This window comes from Carcharhinus amblyrhynchos, chromosome 8 (assembly GCF_965287045.1).
Source record: "Carcharhinus amblyrhynchos chromosome 8, sCarAmb.v2.hapA, whole genome shotgun sequence".
NCBI classification, from domain to species: domain Eukaryota; kingdom Metazoa; phylum Chordata; class Chondrichthyes; order Carcharhiniformes; family Carcharhinidae; genus Carcharhinus; species Carcharhinus amblyrhynchos.
The window spans coordinates 12,761,384-12,780,106 of NC_137331.1; the positions used below are offsets into that span (position 1 = coordinate 12,761,384).

At 43.5% G+C, this 18,723-nt stretch overlaps 1 protein-coding gene across 1 annotated transcript in view; it reads right to left on the reverse strand.

The window, feature by feature from the left end:
• Positions 1-522: 522 nt before the first annotated feature.
• Positions 523-18,723, reverse strand: part of LOC145346926 (serine/threonine-protein kinase DCLK3-like) — a 52,110-nt gene continuing 33,909 nt past the window's right edge. Inside the window, exons 2-5 of the mRNA XM_080194803.1 lie at positions 14,126-15,915; positions 12,579-12,711; positions 4,124-4,291; positions 523-752 (exon numbers count right to left, since the gene is read on the reverse strand). Coding sequence (XP_080050929.1) covers positions 556-752; positions 4,124-4,291; positions 12,579-12,711; positions 14,126-15,915 — 2,288 coding nt within the window. The 3' untranslated portion in view covers positions 523-555. The remainder of the gene's footprint in view (positions 753-4,123; positions 4,292-12,578; positions 12,712-14,125; positions 15,916-18,723) is intronic.

Consider the following 18,723-nt stretch of genomic DNA (forward strand, 5'->3'; position numbering starts at 1 on the left):
CCATGACCGCTGAAGTGTTCACCAACAGGAAAGGAACAGTCTTAGTCTTTACAGCCAACCAGCTATTCAAGTCAAATAAAGACTTGCATTCTAAACTGTAAACTGTGTGTGACTTTCTACGCCCTTCTCTGATCAGAACCTTCCACACACCTGATGAAGGAACACCATTTCCGAAAGCTTGTGAGATTACTATCAAATAAACTGGTTGGACTCTAATCTGGTGTTGTGAGACTTCTTACTGTGTTTACCCCAGTCCAACACCAGCATGTCAACATCCTAATTAGCGCCACACATGCAGAAAGTGAGCGGAGAGACCAATTTCATCTCAGATTGGCTGCAGGAGAGATCTTTCCTAACAATGTTAATGAAGTACAACTGTCTAAAATTATAGCATTGTCACAATCACATCAAAAAGGAGTTCAATTGTTTTATGTATAATGCTTATTTATTATGGTTACTCCGGGTACATCAATTTATGAATGCTGGAAGTTCAAATGCCTTTTGAGCCTTTATTAGAAGTTGGGACATTTCAGAGTTCCAGCCCAAGTGCTAACTCTATGTTGCAGAGTTCAGAATCTCCTGTTGACGGCGGTGTCTGAAATGCTGTCCGATGTTCATACTGACTTCCCGCTGCAAGTTGTGGGTACTCCTTTTGGCTGCTAACCGAATCCAACTGTGCTGGAGGACCTGCTGTGCAGTGTACCGGTTTCTGGGATTCACCACCAGAAGCTTGCTAACAAGATCCTTGGCACCTGAACAGTAAAGACAAACAATTTACTATTTAAATTGTGCCACCCACCTTTGAACGCACATGTAACAAGGGGACACTTTTGGAAAGTACCCTTTCCAGTTGTGGACTCCTGAAATGGAGAGATGTCGATATGGAGCAGATAATGGGCCAGACCTACCCATCAGCAGTAATGCTATACCCCTTACTGCAGAGATCATTGCCTGGTTAGTTTACCTGTGCCATTGTCAGCGAGGACTTCCGATCCCAGCTGGGAAAACAAAGGGCAGGATTTTATGAAAAGTGCTGAACGAGTGAAAAAACAGGCGCTTCAGACGAGTTTAAAAAAAGCAATCTTACGGCACTTGGTTATATAAAAAAAAAGGTGCCGGATGTGATTCTCGCCAGTAGCGGACAGGGCAGAGCCTAATCTTGCTGACTGCTGAGCTGTATTGGCACCATTGCACAGGCAGGTGTCTGGGTGTATGAGTGGAAAAATGTCTGTGTAGGCAGTGTCCAGCGGTGGGTATGTGTCCGAGTGGATAAATGTCTGATGAGTGGTGTCTGTGTGGATGGCTGAGTATACGAAAGAACAAAGAACAGTACAGCATTCCATGTGATATCAAGAAAGGTACTGGATACAACAAAGGCTATGGGCACTGAAAACATCCAACTGTGCTTCAGAACTAACCATACCCTTACCATAGCAGTCCCAATATAACATTGGCATCTACCTGGGAATATGAAAAGCACACATGTTGAAAAGTTGTTGTTAACACCTTTATTTAAGGGGCGCTTATTCAGCATTAACCTGCTCATGAATGCTCAGCTTGGGTTCCTTTAGGGTCACTCAGATCTAAACCTGTGTACAGCTTTGGTCTAAACATGGACAAGAGTTGAATTCCAGAGTTGCAGTGGAAGTGACTGTCCTTGACATCACAGTAGCATTGACCAAGGAGCCCTAGAAAAGCTGAAGTCAATGAGAATCAAGGGAAAATGCTCCACTGGCTGGAACAACACTTAAACAAAAGAAGATGGTTGTGATTGTTGCAGGTCAATCATCTCAGTTCCAGGACATCTTTCTCTATACCCTGGCTATGACTGTAATACTACATTCTGCACTCTCTCCTTTCCTTCCCTATGAACAATACTTTTCACTGTACACTAATACATGTGGCAATAATAAATCAAATCAAAATCTAAACCTCTGCCTTAAAAATATTCAAAGACTCCATTCAAAGACTGCGCCTAGTGTGGGGGCATTTAAGAGATCCGTGGATAGGTTTATGGATGAAAAGGGATTGGTTTAGGTTAGAGGGTCATTGCTTTTTAACTGGTCGGCGCAACATCGTGGGCCGAAGGGCCTGTTCTGCGCTGTAGTGTTCTATGTTCTATGTTCTATTCACTATTCCACTGTCTTTTGAGGAAGTGAACATAGAACATAGAAGTCCAAAGACTCAGAGAAATGTATTTTATCTCATCTCCATTTTAAATGGGTGAACTTTTATTTTTAAACAGCAACCCTTAGCTCTACATTCTCCCACAAAGTGAAACATCTTTTCCACATTTAGCCTGTCAAGACCAATCAGGATCTCATATGCTTCAATTGTCACCTGCTTCTCTTCTAAATTCCAGCAGATACAAACCTAGCACATCCAGCCTTTCCTCATAAGACAACACACCCATTCCAAACATTAGTCTAGTAAACCTGCTCTGAACTGTTTCCAATGTATTTATATCCTTCCTTAAATACGGAGACCAAAACTGTACACTGTACTCCAAATGTGGTCTCACTAATGCCTTATATAACTGAAGCATAACCTCCCTACTTTTGTATTCAATTCCTCTTGCAATAAACAATAACATTCTATTAGTTTTCCTACATGCTAACCTTTTATAATCCATGCATGAGGACACCTAGATCCCTCTGCATTCTAAAAGTCTGCAATCTCTCCCCATTAAGATAATATGCTTTTTTATTCTTCCCGTTCAAATGGACTATTTCATGTTTTCCCACGTTATACTCCATTTGCCAAATTTTTGCCCACTCACTTATGTATCTTTGTAGCCTCCCAAGGTCCTCTTTATACCTTACTTTCCTACCTATCTGTGATATCAGCAAATTTAATAACCAGACCCTTACTCTCTTCATCCAAGTAATTTGTACAAATTGTAAAATGTTGAGGCCTCAGCACTGATCCCTGTGGCACTCCACTTGCTAGCCAGCCAATTATCTTTTTATGCTTCCTCTGTTGCCTGTTAGCTAGCTAACCTTTTATCCATTACCCCTCCTTTCTGCAATAACCTTATCAAATGTCTTCTGGACATCTGAATAGTGTACATCCACTGGTTCCCCTTTATCCACAGCACTTCGGACTTTATCAAAGAATTCCAATATTTAGTTAAATATGATTTCTCACACAAAACCTTGATAACGCTTTCTGATTATCTTGACTTTTTTCTCAGTGCCTACTATAACATCTTTGATGATAGCTTCTTACCATTTGTCCTGAAACAGATGTTAATTAAGCTAACTGGCCTGCAATCCCTGGCTTTCTGTCTCCTCCCCTTTTTGAATAGAGGAGTTACATTTGCTATTTTCCAATCTAATGACTTTTTCCTTGAATCTATAGAACTTAGATGATCTTGGTGACTAAGAACCAAATATGGTCAGCCAAGGCTGAGATCTGAAGATTTGGAAAGGGCTCTTGATAAAATTGAATTTCATTCATAAGATGTTACCCTAAATATTCTAGACTCCCCAACACACAAAGTTTGTACATCTCTGTACAGTGGAACAGAATTCCAAATCTTGCTAAGAGAGGGGAAAATAAAACTTCATCTTCCCATACAGCAAAGTGTAGCAATAATCATGTTAGTTCCACACATTTTGATGACTAAAATGAAAACTCCAAATTAATAATCAGAAAACAAAATAATATAAAAACCCTTATCATCAGTCTGGCAACAATTATAACATAGAACCCGACAGTGCAGAAACAGACCCTTTGGCCCATTGAGTCTGCACCAACCACAATCCCACCCAGGTCCTAACTCTACCCATTTACCCGCTAACCCCTCTAACCTACACATCCCAGGACACCAAGGGGCAATTTTAGCATGGCCAATCAACCTAACCCGCACATCTTTGGACTGTGGGAGGAAACCAGAGCACCTGGAGGAAACCCACACAGACACAATGAGAATGTGCAAACTCCACACAGACAGTGACCCGAGCCGGGAATCGAACCCAGGTCCCTGGAGCTGTGAAGCAGCAGCGCTAACCACCGTGCTACCGTGCCGCCCTTCAAAGGATGCACCTCCAATGTCTGTGAACTCATTACCTTTCTGATAATTACACTGACCAGTTACAGCTTGAAATGAAAAAAATCTCACCATCAGAAATACTGTCCCAATACGGAGAGAGGAATTCATATTCTCCCAGCTGAATCATTTCAAATAATTCCTCTTGGTCTCGTTCCAGACTCCGGAATGGAGGAAAGCCACACAGCAGGATATACAGGATGACACCAGTGGCCCACATATCCACCTCTAACCCATAGCCTAGCAAAAGAATATGACAAAACATTAAAGTCAGTACGGACTGGCATCGCTCTCTGTTCAACAGTGGCACAAATACTAACTGTAGTCAAGAGCTGTAGCAGTAATCTACTGAACTGGACATCACAAAAAAAGGTGGTGAAGGGGCAGACTTCTTCTCTTTAGTATTTAAATACAATGGCAACCATATCTAATCAAATATGAACAGGGTAAACTGAACTTACTGCCTCAAAATGACATCTGTATCTTAAAACTGTAGCCTTGTATAAAGTTGTGTATATCAGAATAAATGATTAAATGCACGTACTGGTGAAAGTGAACATTCTACTGAATGTTAATACATAGGTACAAAAAGTAATCAAAACAGTCTAAATTATCCAGTCCCGTGGAATCTGGATTGAACTCAGCGATTGACGTCAGAACCCTGTGGAAGTCCTGATGCATACAAGTGCACTGTAGTTGCTCAGAAAGGTTACACTTCCGTTGGCCTGATCCATGCTGCCTGGGAGCCTCTGCGAATGACTCTAATTTCAGCGGGCTAGATGTGTGGGATTTACCTGGATAATTACCCTGGAAATGTTGCACAGTTAGTCTCTGAGTTATAAAAGGAGATCAAACTACAATAACTGAACTAAGCACCACAACTGATGCCCCTAAACGTCAACTGACTCAATCACAGTCTGAGCACACCCCCAATCTAACACACCACCGAATTGACTCCCACCCTGGTCCAACCCAACTACCCCTTTGATTGGGCTACCCATTCCAACCCAACTACAACCCCTCCCCTCCCCCATCTCCTCCCCCTCCCCACCTTTGGACTAACTCCCCTGATTGGACTACATTCCAACCCAACTACACTCCCTTTGATTGGACTACCCACTCCAACCCAACTATCCCCACCCTGCTCAATTATTCATTCCAACCCAACTACCACCCTCCCCCCCCCCTCACCCCCAACTGGACTACCCATTCCAACCCAACTACCCGTCCCCTCCCTGATATGATTACTTTCCAACTCAACTAACCCCCCTCCACATTTCCGATTGGACAACATCCTCCCCGCATCCCCCCCCCCCCACCCCCCCCGGACTATATTCAAACACAATTATCTCACGCCGCCCCCACCCCCCACAAATTGGACTACCCATTCCAACCCAACTACCCCCGATCAGACTACTCATTTCAACCCAACTATCCACTTGAGCCAACTACCCCACCCAATATATTGACTAAGCCCCAACTTGACCCAGCTGGCCCCCAACCTTGCTACCCACTTACTCACTCACTCACTTAGCCACACCCTCCATTCATTCACCCACCCACCACTCACTCACCCATCCCCACTCACTTATTCACTCATTCACCCACCCTCCACTCACTTACCCACTCATTCACCCACCCTCCGCTCACTTACCCATTCACCAACCTCCGCTCACTTACCCACTCACTCACCCACCCTCCACTCATTCACCCACCCCCCACTCACCCACTCATTCACCCACCCTCCACTCAGTCATTCACCCACCCCCCACTCACTTACCCACTTATTCACCCACCCTCCACCCACTTACCCACTCATTCACCATCCTTCACTCACTTCTCTAGTCACTCACCCACCCATTCACTCATTCATAGAAAGACTTGAGACCTTTTAAAAAAATATTCCACCTTCAGCAGCAAATGTCACTAAAAAGTGGAGGTGGTCTCTCTTTGTCCATTTGCTTCTCCACTCACCCAATCTGGCCAAGACAGGCCACAGTAATGCACCCAGCACTGCCGCTGACCTGAAGATCAGGGCCAGTGAATTACAATGAAGAACTGATACTCCTGCTATACAGAATCTTGTATGTATCCACATCTGCAGTAATGTATTTAAATTTGTGCACAGCACCTCATGAAGGATAAAAACAAAACATTGCAGATGCTGCAGAGTAAAATAAGGTGCTAGTACCTCATGAAGGATATACTACCCTGGAAGAGGTACAGAGCAGATTCACCAGAACAGTATTTAAAGAGTTAAATTGTGTAGTCGGGTTGATTACAACTAGCTTCTATTCCCTTGAATTTAGAACAGGGAGAGGAATTCCCATTGGGGTCGTGAAATGTAAAGAAGTTTGATAGAGAATGTACAGAAAAGTTATTCCCTCTGGAGGAGGAATCCAGAACAAGAGTACTAGTCTTAAAATTGGTGCTTAAATTAAGCCATCTAGCCATAAAATTGGGAAGCACTATTTCACACAATGGATACTTGGAATCATAGATTCCTTACAGTGGTGTAGGAGGCCATTTGGCTCATTGACTATGCATTGGCTCTCCAACAGAACATCTTACAGGTCCATCGCCCACACCCATACCCCGTACATTTACCCTACTAATTCCCATAACCTATACGTCTTTGCACACTAAGGGGCAATTTAGCATGGCCAATCCACCTAATTGCACATTTTTGGACTGTGGAAGGAAACTGGACCACCAAGAGGAAAGTAGAAAGGGGAGAATGTGCATATCCACACAGACAGTGACCTGAGACCAGATTTGAACCTGGGTCCCTGGTGCTGTGAGGCAGCAGTGCTAACCAATCTGCCACCATGCTGCTCATGGAAGCCTGAATCTGCGTCTCCCCAAAATATGTGGATGCTGAGTCAACTGAAATATTCCAGGCAGATATTAGTAGAGTTTTATTAGCCAAGGGCAGAGGGATATTGATCAAATGGCATTGGTACAGGTCAACCATGCTTTGATTGAATGTCAGCAAAGGCAACATTGGGTTGAATGACCTACTCCTATTCCTACATTCCTATACATGAGCACTGCATGTGACTGAAACAAAGTTGAGGAGTGCAGAATCAATGTAAGGAAGGAGAATATAGAGAAATGGACTGGGGGGCATTGGGATTTCAGAATTCCACACATGTGGGGGATTAACTCCAATTGGGACTGGGGTGGGCCAGACATCCTATTTTCACTTTGGATTTTCTGAATAATTTTGACTCATTGTAATGCACGTGTTTATTTAGTTGCATTAAAATCCAAAGGACACTCTTAATGTGTATAGTAGGGGAAGAGTCTGAAATCAAAGATTTGCAGGGAAGACTAGGATATTTTCAAATTGCAGGCATTCTTCCCAATAGCATCAGTATAGAAACAGTTCAACTTTGCTGTCCATTGACGATTCTCATTGAAGATGATACCAAATTACATCAATTAGTTGGAAATATGGGAATGATTAAAATCTATGCCCTCGGAGAAACTGATGACCTGATTTGCCATCATAAATTTGGTCAAGTAGGCATATTCTCAGGCCAATAGCAAACCACATTATTTATTATTGGAAAACTTGTGAGTTGAACTGGCAAGTTAGAATAAGGTTACAAAAACCTTATTCCTGGCTCGGGTCACTGTCTGTGTGGAGTTTGCACATTCTCCTCGTGTCTGCGTGGGTTTCCTCCGGGTACTCCGGTTTCCTCCCACAGTCCAAAGATGTGCAGGTTAGGTTGATTGGCCATGCTGAGAAATTGCCCCTTAGTGTCCAGGGATGCGTAGGTTAGAGGGATTAGTGGGTATAATATGTAGGGATATGGGGGTAGGATTCGTGTTCGGTGCAGACTCGATGGGCCAAAGGGCCTCTTTCTGCACTGTAGTGTTCTATGATCTATGAAAGACAAATGCACTTAGTAAGACTGCGCATGATAAACTTCACCCATTATCAGGGATCCACAGACAGATGGAACATATCTGGTGTATGATGCTTCCATTCTTATTTTATGACAGATCATCCTCCCACCTTAACAGTTTTGTTTGGCTTGCAATCATTTAAGATTTTCAGTTGGCTTGAACCAAATTCTGGAATTGATAGGCAAAATCCTAAAGTCTGAGCCCAAGGGCTGGATTTTCGAGCAGAGGCAGGTGGGAGCTAAAAACAGTCCTAACAGCCTGTGTGCCTCTCCATGTTGCTTCTATGAGGTGGAGGCGCCAACGTTGGACTGGGATGGGCACAGTAAGAAGTCTCACAACACCAGGTTAAAGTCCAACAGACTTATCTGGAATCACGAGCTTTCAACGTGCTGCTCTTTCATCAGATGAGTGGAGGGGTAGATTCACAAATACGGCATATTTAGGCAAAGACACAATTGCAAGATAATTACTGGTTGGAATGTGAACAATGGTTGGTGATGCATTTTGGTAGATCTAATGCAGGGAGGAGCTAGACAATAAATGGCAGAACCATCAGGACTATAGACACACAGAGGGATCTGGGTGTGCAAGTCCACAGATCCTTAAAAGGTGGCAGCACAGGTGGAAAAAGTGGTGAAGAAGGCATATGGTATGCTTGCCTTTATTGGACGGGGCATAGAGTATAAAAGTTGGCATATGACGTTGCAGTTATATAGAACGTTGGTTCGGCCACATCTGGAATACTGCGTCCAGTTCTGGTCGCCGCACTAGCGGAAGGACATGGAGGCTTTGGAGAGAGTACAGAAGAGGTTTACCAGGATGTTACCTGGTATGGAGGGTATTAGCTATGAGGTGAGATTGAATAAACGAGGGTTGTTCTCCCTGGAAAGACGGAGGTTGAGGGGCGACCTAATGGAAGTTTATAAAATTATGAATGGCATTGATAGGGTGAACAGTTGGAAACTTTTTCCCAGGTCAGAAATGACAAACACAAGGGGTCACAAGTTCAAGGTAAGGGGGGGGCAAGGTTCAATACGGATATGTGGGGGACATATTTTACACAAGGGTGGTGTGGGCTTGGAATGCACTACCAAATAAGGTGGTTGAGGCAGACACGCTTGGATCATTTAAGACTTATTTAGATAGCCACATGAACAGAGAGGGAATAGAGGGATACAAACGGATGGGCTAGTTAGGAACACATGATCGGTGCAGACTTGGAGGGCCGAAGGGCCTGTTTCTGTGCTGTATTGTTCTTTGTTCTTTTATACTCATTGGAGTTTAGAAGAATGAGAACTGACCTTATTGAAACATATAAGATTCTGACAGGATAGATGCTGAATGGATACTTCTCCTTGTGGGGCAATCTAAAACTAGAGGGCATAGTTTCAGTATGAGACGTCTGTTATTTAAGATAGAGATGAAGAGGAATTTCTTCTCCGAGGATTATTAGTCTTTAGAATTCTTTCTCCAGTGAGCTGTAGAGTTAGATAAATCTTTGATCTACAAGGGAGTCAAGGGTTATGGGGCAGGGAGTAGGCAGGATAGTGGAGTTCACAGCCACAATCAGATTAGCCATGATCTTATTGAATGGTGAAGCAGGCTTGATAGACCCAATGGCCTATTCTTACTCCTGTTTCTTATGACCTTATGGTAACTTCATTTCCTTCCGTATCCAGGTGAAGACAAATCAATTTTAATTACCAGCTCTTCTTAATATTATCGCACTAGTTCCAGGCAGGAAGTAGCTACTAGCCTACGGAATGGTCCTTGGCTATCTGGTGGCACTCAGACTATTGGTGGAACAGAGGGTCTGGAGACAGCTTGCGGGAGAAGAGGAAAGGGGAAAATTCTTTGTCTAGCGAGGACTGTAACTTCCTGGGAGATCAAGAGGAGCAATTCTGCTCACTCTAGCCCCACAAGGTAAAGCAAAAAAAAACTTACCTTGAATGGCTTTTGTGTTTTATTCCCATTCATTCATGGGATGTGGGCAAGTCCAACATTTAGTGCCCATTCGCAATAGCCTTTGAGAAGGTAGTGGCAGGCCACATTTTTTAGCCACTGCAGCCCATGGGGTGGAGGTACACCCACATTACTTTTAGGAAGGGAATTCCAGGATTTTGACTCAGTGACAGTGATGGAACAGCAATACACTTCTAAGTCTACTAGCGTGTAGCTTGGAGGGGAACTTACAGATGGTAATGTCATGTGATGCTGCTCTTCAAGATGGTAGAAGTTGTGGGTTGGAAAATTGCTTTGAAGGAACCTTGACAAACTACTGGAATATATCTTGTAGATGGTACACACTTCTGCTATTGTGCCAAGGTGGAGGGATTGAATGATGAAGGAGAACATAGAACATTACAGCGCAGTACAGGCCCTTCGGCCCTCGATGTTGCGCCGATCAGTGGAACCAATCTAATGACCCTCTAACCTAAACTATTCCAATGTTATCCATATGCCTATCCACTGACCATTTGAACGCCCTTAAAGTTAGCGAGTCCACAACTGCTGCAGGCAGGGCATTCCACACCCTTACTACCCTCTGAGTAAAGAACCTACCTCTGACATCCGTCCTATAATTATAATAACCCCTCAATTTAAAGCTATGTCCCCTCATGTTAGCCATCACCATCCGAGGAAAAAGGCTCTCACTGTCCACCCTATCTAACCCTCTGATCATCTTGTATGCCTCAATTAGGTCACCTCTTAACCTTCTTCTCTCTAACGAAAATAACCTCAAGTCCCTCAGCCTTTCCTCATAAGACCTTCCCACCACACCAGGCAACATCCTGGTAAACCTCCTCTGCGCCCTTTCCGATGCTTCCACATCTTTCTTATAATGCGGCTGAAATGGTGTCATCAAACAGACTGTTTTGTCTTTGATACATGTCAAGCTTCTTGAGTACTATTGGAGTTGCCCTCATCCAAGCAAGTGGAGACTATTCATTCGCATTCTTGAATTGTTCCTTGTAGATAATTGACAGATTTTTGAGGAGTAAGGAGGTGAGTTGCTCTCCACAGAATTCCCAAGAGCAGTCTCTGACCTGCTCTTCTGGTAACAGCATTCCTGTGGCTGGAGCAGTGAAGTTCCTGGTCAGTGCTGTCCCCTAGGCACCTGATAGTGGGGATTCAGCAATGGTAATGCCATTGAATGCCAAGAGGAAATGCTTGCATTCTTTCTTGCTGGAAATAGTCATTGCCTGGAACTTAGGTGGCCCAAGTGTTACTTGTCACTTAAAGCCATGTCTTGCTGTATGTGAGCCCAATTGCTTCATAAACTGATGAATTGCCAATGCGATTGAACACTGTAATCATTAGCAAACATCCCCATTTAAGATCTTATGGTGAAACGAAGATTATTGATGAAGCAGCTAAAGATATTTGGGCCTAGGCACAACCGTGACCGACTCCTCCACAATATTTTGGGGCTGAGATGCTTCCTCCAACAACCACAATCATTTTCCTTTGTGCCAGGTGTGACTCGAGCCAGAGGAGAGTTTTCCTCCATGGTAACTATTTACTACTGCTCCTTGACACACACACAAGTCAAATGCCACCTTGCTGTCACTCTCACCTCCCTTTTCGAAGTCAGCTCTTTTGTCCACGTTTAGGCCAAAGTTGTAATGAAGCCTGGAGCCAAGTGGATCTGGCAATCCTCTTCTGACAGGCCAGCTGGGCAGGGAAGCTACAGCATCTCTCTACTCAGACTGGAATTAAAATTGCAGTCAGCCCCCAAATACAAAATTGGGTCCCAATGTGCAGAATTTTAAAATCTTCTGCCTTCGAGTGAGCAGCTTGGCTACTTTCCCAAACTAGTTAGTAAAAATCAGAAACAGTGTAATCTAGGTGGCACAAAATTACCCATTGGATTATAACTGTTTCTCTGCTTGTATTCACTGGGTGGGATAGGGTTAAAATCTATCCCCATCTGTTGAAACCTAATGAAATCATTTAAAGGCGAACATTGTAGGAGGAACTGCTATTTTTCATTTAAACGAGTCAACGGAAAATCATGTTGCTCTCAAATTAGTTCCCCAAGGCACTGCCCTCCACCTGGAACAGACTGGGATTTACGTGGTGACGTCTACCGCAATGGTTATTATAGTGCTGGGGTAAGTGAGATCTGAGTCATGAATGATTGTACAAAATTCTTCCCCAATATCATACAATAGGAAGTGCAAAGCCAACAGTAAGCTCCATTATATACGGTAGGTTGAAGGAATTGGTTTGGCGAGTTAAATGGCCATTGCTCATTCCGAGGATTATGCCTCTATTGGAAGGTAAAGGCCACATGCAGTGCCCAATATCTCCCATGTAGAGGCTCACAGTGTTAATCCGTTATAGCCCTGTGGAATATGATAGAGATTGATGGGTAATGAAGAACAATAAAGAAAGCACAGGAATGAAGACAAGTACAATACACCAACAAAAAAGTTTACCAAGCTGGGAGTACAAGTAACAAAATAAGCTGCACCATTAGCAAATGTCTTGTAGAGTCTTTGTGGGATGATGGGAATAATGATTAGCACAACCGCACAGTAAATTTAACAACCTTATTAATACTTTGATTCCCAATGTAAGGATACGTTTTTCCTTTTGTCTTTAATACCTGTCTCGGAGAGAATTTCAGGAGCCACGTATGTTGGAGTCCCACATACGGTAAATATGGGATTGGTCACTTTCAGAGCAAGGCCAAAGTCGGCCAATTTTAATATTGTGCTTCCATCCGCTTTGTGTTGAACCTACAATTGGAGAACAAACCCCATAAAACCATCAGAATGATACAGCCCATGGCCACAGGCAATTCCAGTAAATATTGTGCTGTTCAATGTGAAGGGTGGGCTATTACGGGAGAAACATTTCTCATTTCAGACAGAATCACATTGATGCTGATCAGGGAGTCTACATGGATGTATATTTCCCACCACGTTGCACTAACTTGCCACAACTCTGATGTATGTGTGTGATTTTTCTGTTTCCTGAAGTTGCTATCCTGTAGTAATCAAGAGAGATTACTGATATTGTGTGAAAATTAGAAACATGACGGGGGTGATCTGACCAGAATTTGGCAGTGTCAGGATCGGACTGAAAACCAGTGAGTTTCTCGCCAGAGGAACGGGCCGGTTTTCTCGCCAGAGAAATAGGCCAACTTTCTCTCCAGATCATCTCATTCAAAAAAAAACAGGAGAGGTTTGTTTCATGCTGAGGGACAGGGCCTAAACACACTGGCAAAGCCCAGCTGCACTGAGATCAGATCAGAGCAAAAATAACACCCCACTACGGAAGTCTCAGTGCCCCCTCACTGCCACCCACCCTGTAATCAGGGCAGGCATTATTTCTCCCCCCCCCCGCGTTAAGAGCCAGCACCTCCCCCGGCACCCTCTGTGATCAAAGCTGGATTCCCCAAACAGATGATGCCAGCATACCCCCCCTGAAAATAATAAAAACCAGCACTCCCTAGCCCCCAACATTACCAGCAACGGATTCTTCCCCAATCAGCACCCTCACAAACAGCCACAGCCGACATCCCTAGATCCGACAACCACTTCCCCCGCCCCCCACCATCATAAAAAATTGAATCCCTCCTCCAAAGGGCTCCCACTAGTGCCCACCCCAGCATTCCCCCAGTACAAATTGGCATTAACAGGTTGTCCCAAACTGTGCCAGGCCATGACTGGTCATGTCCCTATCCCCAAGGGCTATACCCAACTTTGGCGCCTAGGGGGAATCCCACAACAGATACACAGCTGAGCAAACCCATTGTGAACCTTTTTTTGGAGAGTTGGTGCAGACTCAATGGTCTCTCTCTGCATTAAACCCATTCTTAATGTTGCATTCTTCCTAATTTGCCCATGATCAGTGAGTTCCATAGTGTTACATTTACAATCTCCTGCATGGCTGGTGTTTGTTATCTTAACTGGTTTAGATCTTAAGCGCTTGAATCCAAAGCTCTCCATTTCTCTCTTCTCCTTTAAGATGCATACATAGGAACAAATTAGGAGTAGGAGAAGGCCATTTGGCCCCTCAAGTCTGCTCTGCTATTCAGCAAGATCATGGTTGATCTAATTGTGGCTTCAATTTTGCATTCCGACTATCCCAAATAAGCATAGAAAGAACTATAGAATCGCTACAAAGTAAAAAATAGTTAGTACTTACAAGAAGGTTTTCTGGTTTCAAATCTCTATGTATGATGTTCTTGCTGTGGATGTACGCTAATGCATCACAAAGGTTCTTCATCATAAAGGCAGCATTGTTTTCAGTAAATTTAACACTATCTGTAATTGCATCAAACAGATCTCCTCCATGAATGTACTCCATAATAAGATATATCTCTCCTTCTGTCTCAAACTCCTCAATGAACCTCACAATATTAGGATGAGATAGGCTCCTTAAAATTGAAATTTCATTTTCAATCATAATCTCTTTTCCCTTTAACTTAGATTTATCAATTATTTTCACTGCATATTCATATTCCGTATTCTTAAGCCGACATTGTTTTACTAAAGCGAAGTTCCCGTCTCCAATAGTTCTGCCAATTTCATAATAACATTCAATTTCTCTTTGAGATTTTGGTTGTTGTTGTCTTGACGCAAGAACCTCTGTTTCTCTAGTGTGAATGCTATTATCTCTTCTCATTAAAAGTTGCTCCATTCTAATAGTTTTCTCAGGCTGCTTTTGAACAACTTCTACTCCTTTATCACGCCATATATGTTCTTCCTCATTCCTTGACGTTCCATAGCCACAACAGCATTTTCTAGTCTCCTCTTGCTTTGCATTTTTACAGACTTCATATCTTATACTAGGTAGTTTATCTTCTGTATCCCATTGGTGTGTGTCTATTTGTCCTCGTTCTCTTTCAGACTTTACTTTTGCCCATTGATCTAATCCTTTTTCCTCTTTCATTTTCTTCTGTCCCCTCCTTATATTCTTCACTGGCTGCTCTTCTTCAGTATCACATTTATCTTCTTTCCATCTATTTCTGGTTCTTGTTTCCTCTCTCCTTTTCATTTCCTGAACCTCACAAGTTATTTGTTGCTCACCAGAGACGTCAGTCCTATCTTCTTCCCACTCAGATCCTCCTATCTGCAACATCTTTATTTTTCCTGTTCTTTTACACCCTTGTTCACATGTTTCTACATCCTTCTCTACTTCTCTATTCTCTTTTTGCTTATGCTTCTTTTCCTTTTTGTTGACTTGCCTACTCTCCATTAATTCATTTTCCCTGTCAAAGCTTCTGTCCTTCTGCTGCCTTGCTTTGTCTCTTTCCCATCTCTCCTGTTCCCATTTCCGAGCTCTCTCTCTTTCCTGTTGCCCCACTCTGGCTCTAACTTCTTCCATCTTTGTTACAATTTGTCTTTCAGACGAAGCAAGCCCAAACTCAGCAGTTGTTTTTAACCCCATCTCATTGTGTCTGTGACGGTGTTTCTCAGGATGGCACCAGTGTCTCTGGATCAAACTTCGGGCACATGGATTGTTGGGGTAGAGTTCTCTTAAGACTTTCTGTACATCGTTCAGAGTGAGTTGGGATCTCCCAGTAGCAATAAACACATCATCTCCTCTGTAGAAGTCAGAAATACTTCTCACTTCTTTCCCTTTCAAAGTGTAGAGTTTCTTCACATATTCCCTTTTGCCACGGAGGTGTCCCAAAGCTTCTGCAATGTCACCAACAAGTTGCTCAAATGTCTGCGTGCAGCGATTATTCAAAAGAATGGTCATCTTCTTATGCGATTGCCCGTCTGCCTTTATTACTGTCATTATCCTAGGCTTTGCAGGACTGGGCTTAGAATGGACAGCCTGACAGCAGCTCCTTTTATGAATGACTGCATTGCAATTGGTTGCATCAGACAATGACTGTCCAAATGTTCCTTGTCCTGTGGGTGGGTATGTGACTCGCAAGTTATCTTCCTGCTGCCCACTGCTTAATTCACCAAACAAGGCTTGTTTCTCTGGAAAAGAGAAGATTTAAGAGTTTAGTCTGAAATATTACACCACCTCTTTTCAAAATTTAGAATTAGGTGAGCTCTACACATTAACACTCCATTGCGTGACTGTCCTATATATATGTTACTTACATATGACTGAAATATTCCTTTGTATTATACTCGTGGTCATGGGTGGGAACAGAGATTACACATTTGCTATTTAGAGTTTTAGTTCACCCACATGTCACCAAATGCAATTAATAAATTGCATTTGGTGACATGTGGGTGAACTAAAACTCCAAATAGGAGAACTCAACATATCACATTGTTAAATTTTATATGCGGTGCTGAATCTTAAGCAAGGATTCCACCTCTTGATCTTAGCAGTTGAAATTGAAAGAAGCTTTAAGTGACCGATGTTTGATTGCAAGGTGGATTACTGGACACTGCAGCCTTACCACGAGGCCAATGACATCAAGGGGAGCCCCGACTGATTCTCATAACTGGGCGCCAAATATACACCCGAGACAAGATCATCATTAATTGCCTTTTATGGGCTCCGTTCGGAGGGGGCAAAATTGTGTGGACCTGCTGCATCTTAAATCCAGCCTTCAGCTCTTTAAGAAGAAGCAGAATACTCAGTGACGGTGAGTGGACATTTTGTCACTGCAGCACAGGAATAATGATGACAGCCACTTCAAATATCCAATACTTTCTCTGTGATAACCTCGGCAGCAGTAAGGACCAGTAAAGAAGCCGTGTTTCCTTCAGATTGACAACGGATAAGTTAGCCAGCATTAGTGGAGGGAAATGGCTGGGAAGGTCAACATCGTAAGAAGTCTCACAACGCCAGGTTAAAGTCCAAGCCACTAGCGTTCGGAGTGCTGCCCCTTCATCTTTACAAAATAATTTGTCACAAAATAATGTAATAAATTGAGTTTGTGCCTTTATATGCCCTGTTTATGAACAGAACTCCCACTCACTTGATGAAAGGGCAGTGCTCCAGAAGCTAGTGGCTTATGCCTCCAAACAAACCTGTTGGACTCAAACTTGGTGTTGTGAGATTTCTTACTGTGCTTACCCCAGTCCAACGCCGGCACCTCCACATCAAAGTCAACACCAGCTTAGGAAGCTTAATGATTTCCAAAGATGTGTGGGTTAGGTTGATTGGCTAAATTGCCCCTTTGTGTCAGGGGGATTAGCAGGTTAAATACATGGAGTTATGGTGTTAGGGCCTGAGTAGAATTGTTATCAGTGCAGAGTTGATAGGCTATATGGCCTCCTTTTGAACTGTAGAGATTCTATGATCATACCACGATTATTGACGCGAGTCCTCTTCACATCTTCCCTTGTGGACAACACCACAAACAACAGACTCTGGCCCCTTCACAAGCAATGCCTCCCTCTCTCTTTCCCTCGCGTCGCCTTCATTCACAACGGGAAAATTCATCACATCTCCTTCAGCCTCAACTCACACTGGACACCTGCCTTCACAGAAGCCTCCCATTCTTCCTTTCATTTGCGGCTCCTTAGAAACATGCAGTGTGAAGTTGCTCAACTTGGGACACACTAAGTGACTCTCTCTGTTCCTGCAGGGGAAGCTGGCAGACAAGAGTGCCTTTAGAATAGGAAGTGGTCCAGCCCTTGCAAGCTTGGGCTACTCTAAAGAACTGAGCAACCATCGACTTCTTTGACAGGTAGTTTGCAAGCTTTGAGATATTCCATGGTGGTGCATTTGGGAACCAGTGCTTCCTTTTCTCCGTCAGTTTAACCATCCAGCTTATACACTGACATGCACACATGGTCAAAACTGAATCAAAAAAATCATCAAATGCTTGCAACACTGAAGGAAAACATTCGGACATCACGTCAATACCAGCTCTCGACAAAAAAACTCAGCTGGTTCTATTTTCTCAGTTTTCCCTATAGCCTGTATATTTTCCCTCTTCAAGGGCTTTTCCAGTTGCCTTTTGAAAGCTATGATTGAATGGGCTTTCACCACACCCTCAGGCAATGCATTTGGTTTCATCTTATGTTCAGGGGTTCATGATGCGGAGATGCTGGTGTTGGACTGGGGTAGGTACAGTAAGAAGTCTCACAACACCAGGTTAAAGTCCAAAAGGTTTATTTGATAGCACGAGCTTTCGGAGCACTGCTCCTTCATCAGGTCAGTGAAGATTTGGATTCACAAACAGCGCATAGGTAAGCACAGACTCGATTTACAAGATAATGGATGGGATGTGAATCTTAACAGGTCTTTAAGCACAGGTTAAAGAGGTGTAAATTGTCTCAAGCCAGGACAGATAATGAGATTTTGCAAGAGCATGCGTGTTGTAGGGGTTATAGATAGTGCGTCATGAACCCAAGATCCCAGTCAAGGCCGTCCTCATGTGTGCAGAACTTGGCTATCAGTTTCTACTCGGCGATTCAGCGTTGTGTGTCGTGAAGGAGAAAGCTAACCCGAAGATCAGAGGCTGAATGCCCTTGACTGGTGAAGTGTTCTCCAACAGGAAGGGAACACTCCTGTCTGGTGATTGTCGAGTGATGGCCATTCATCCGTTATTGTGGCATCTGCACGGTCTCGCCAATGTACTATGCCTCAGGGCATCCTTTCCTGCAGCCTATCAGATAGACAATGTATGTAGCATATACCTGGTGAATGGTGTTCTTACGTGAGATGATGGCATCTGTGTCGGTGATCCGGCACATCTTGCAGAGGTTGCTGTGGCAGGGTTGTGTGGTATCCTGGTCACTGTTCTCCTGAAGGCTGGGTAGTTTGCTGCGAACAATGGTCTATTTGAGGTTGTGCGGTTGTTTGGAGGCAAGAAGTGG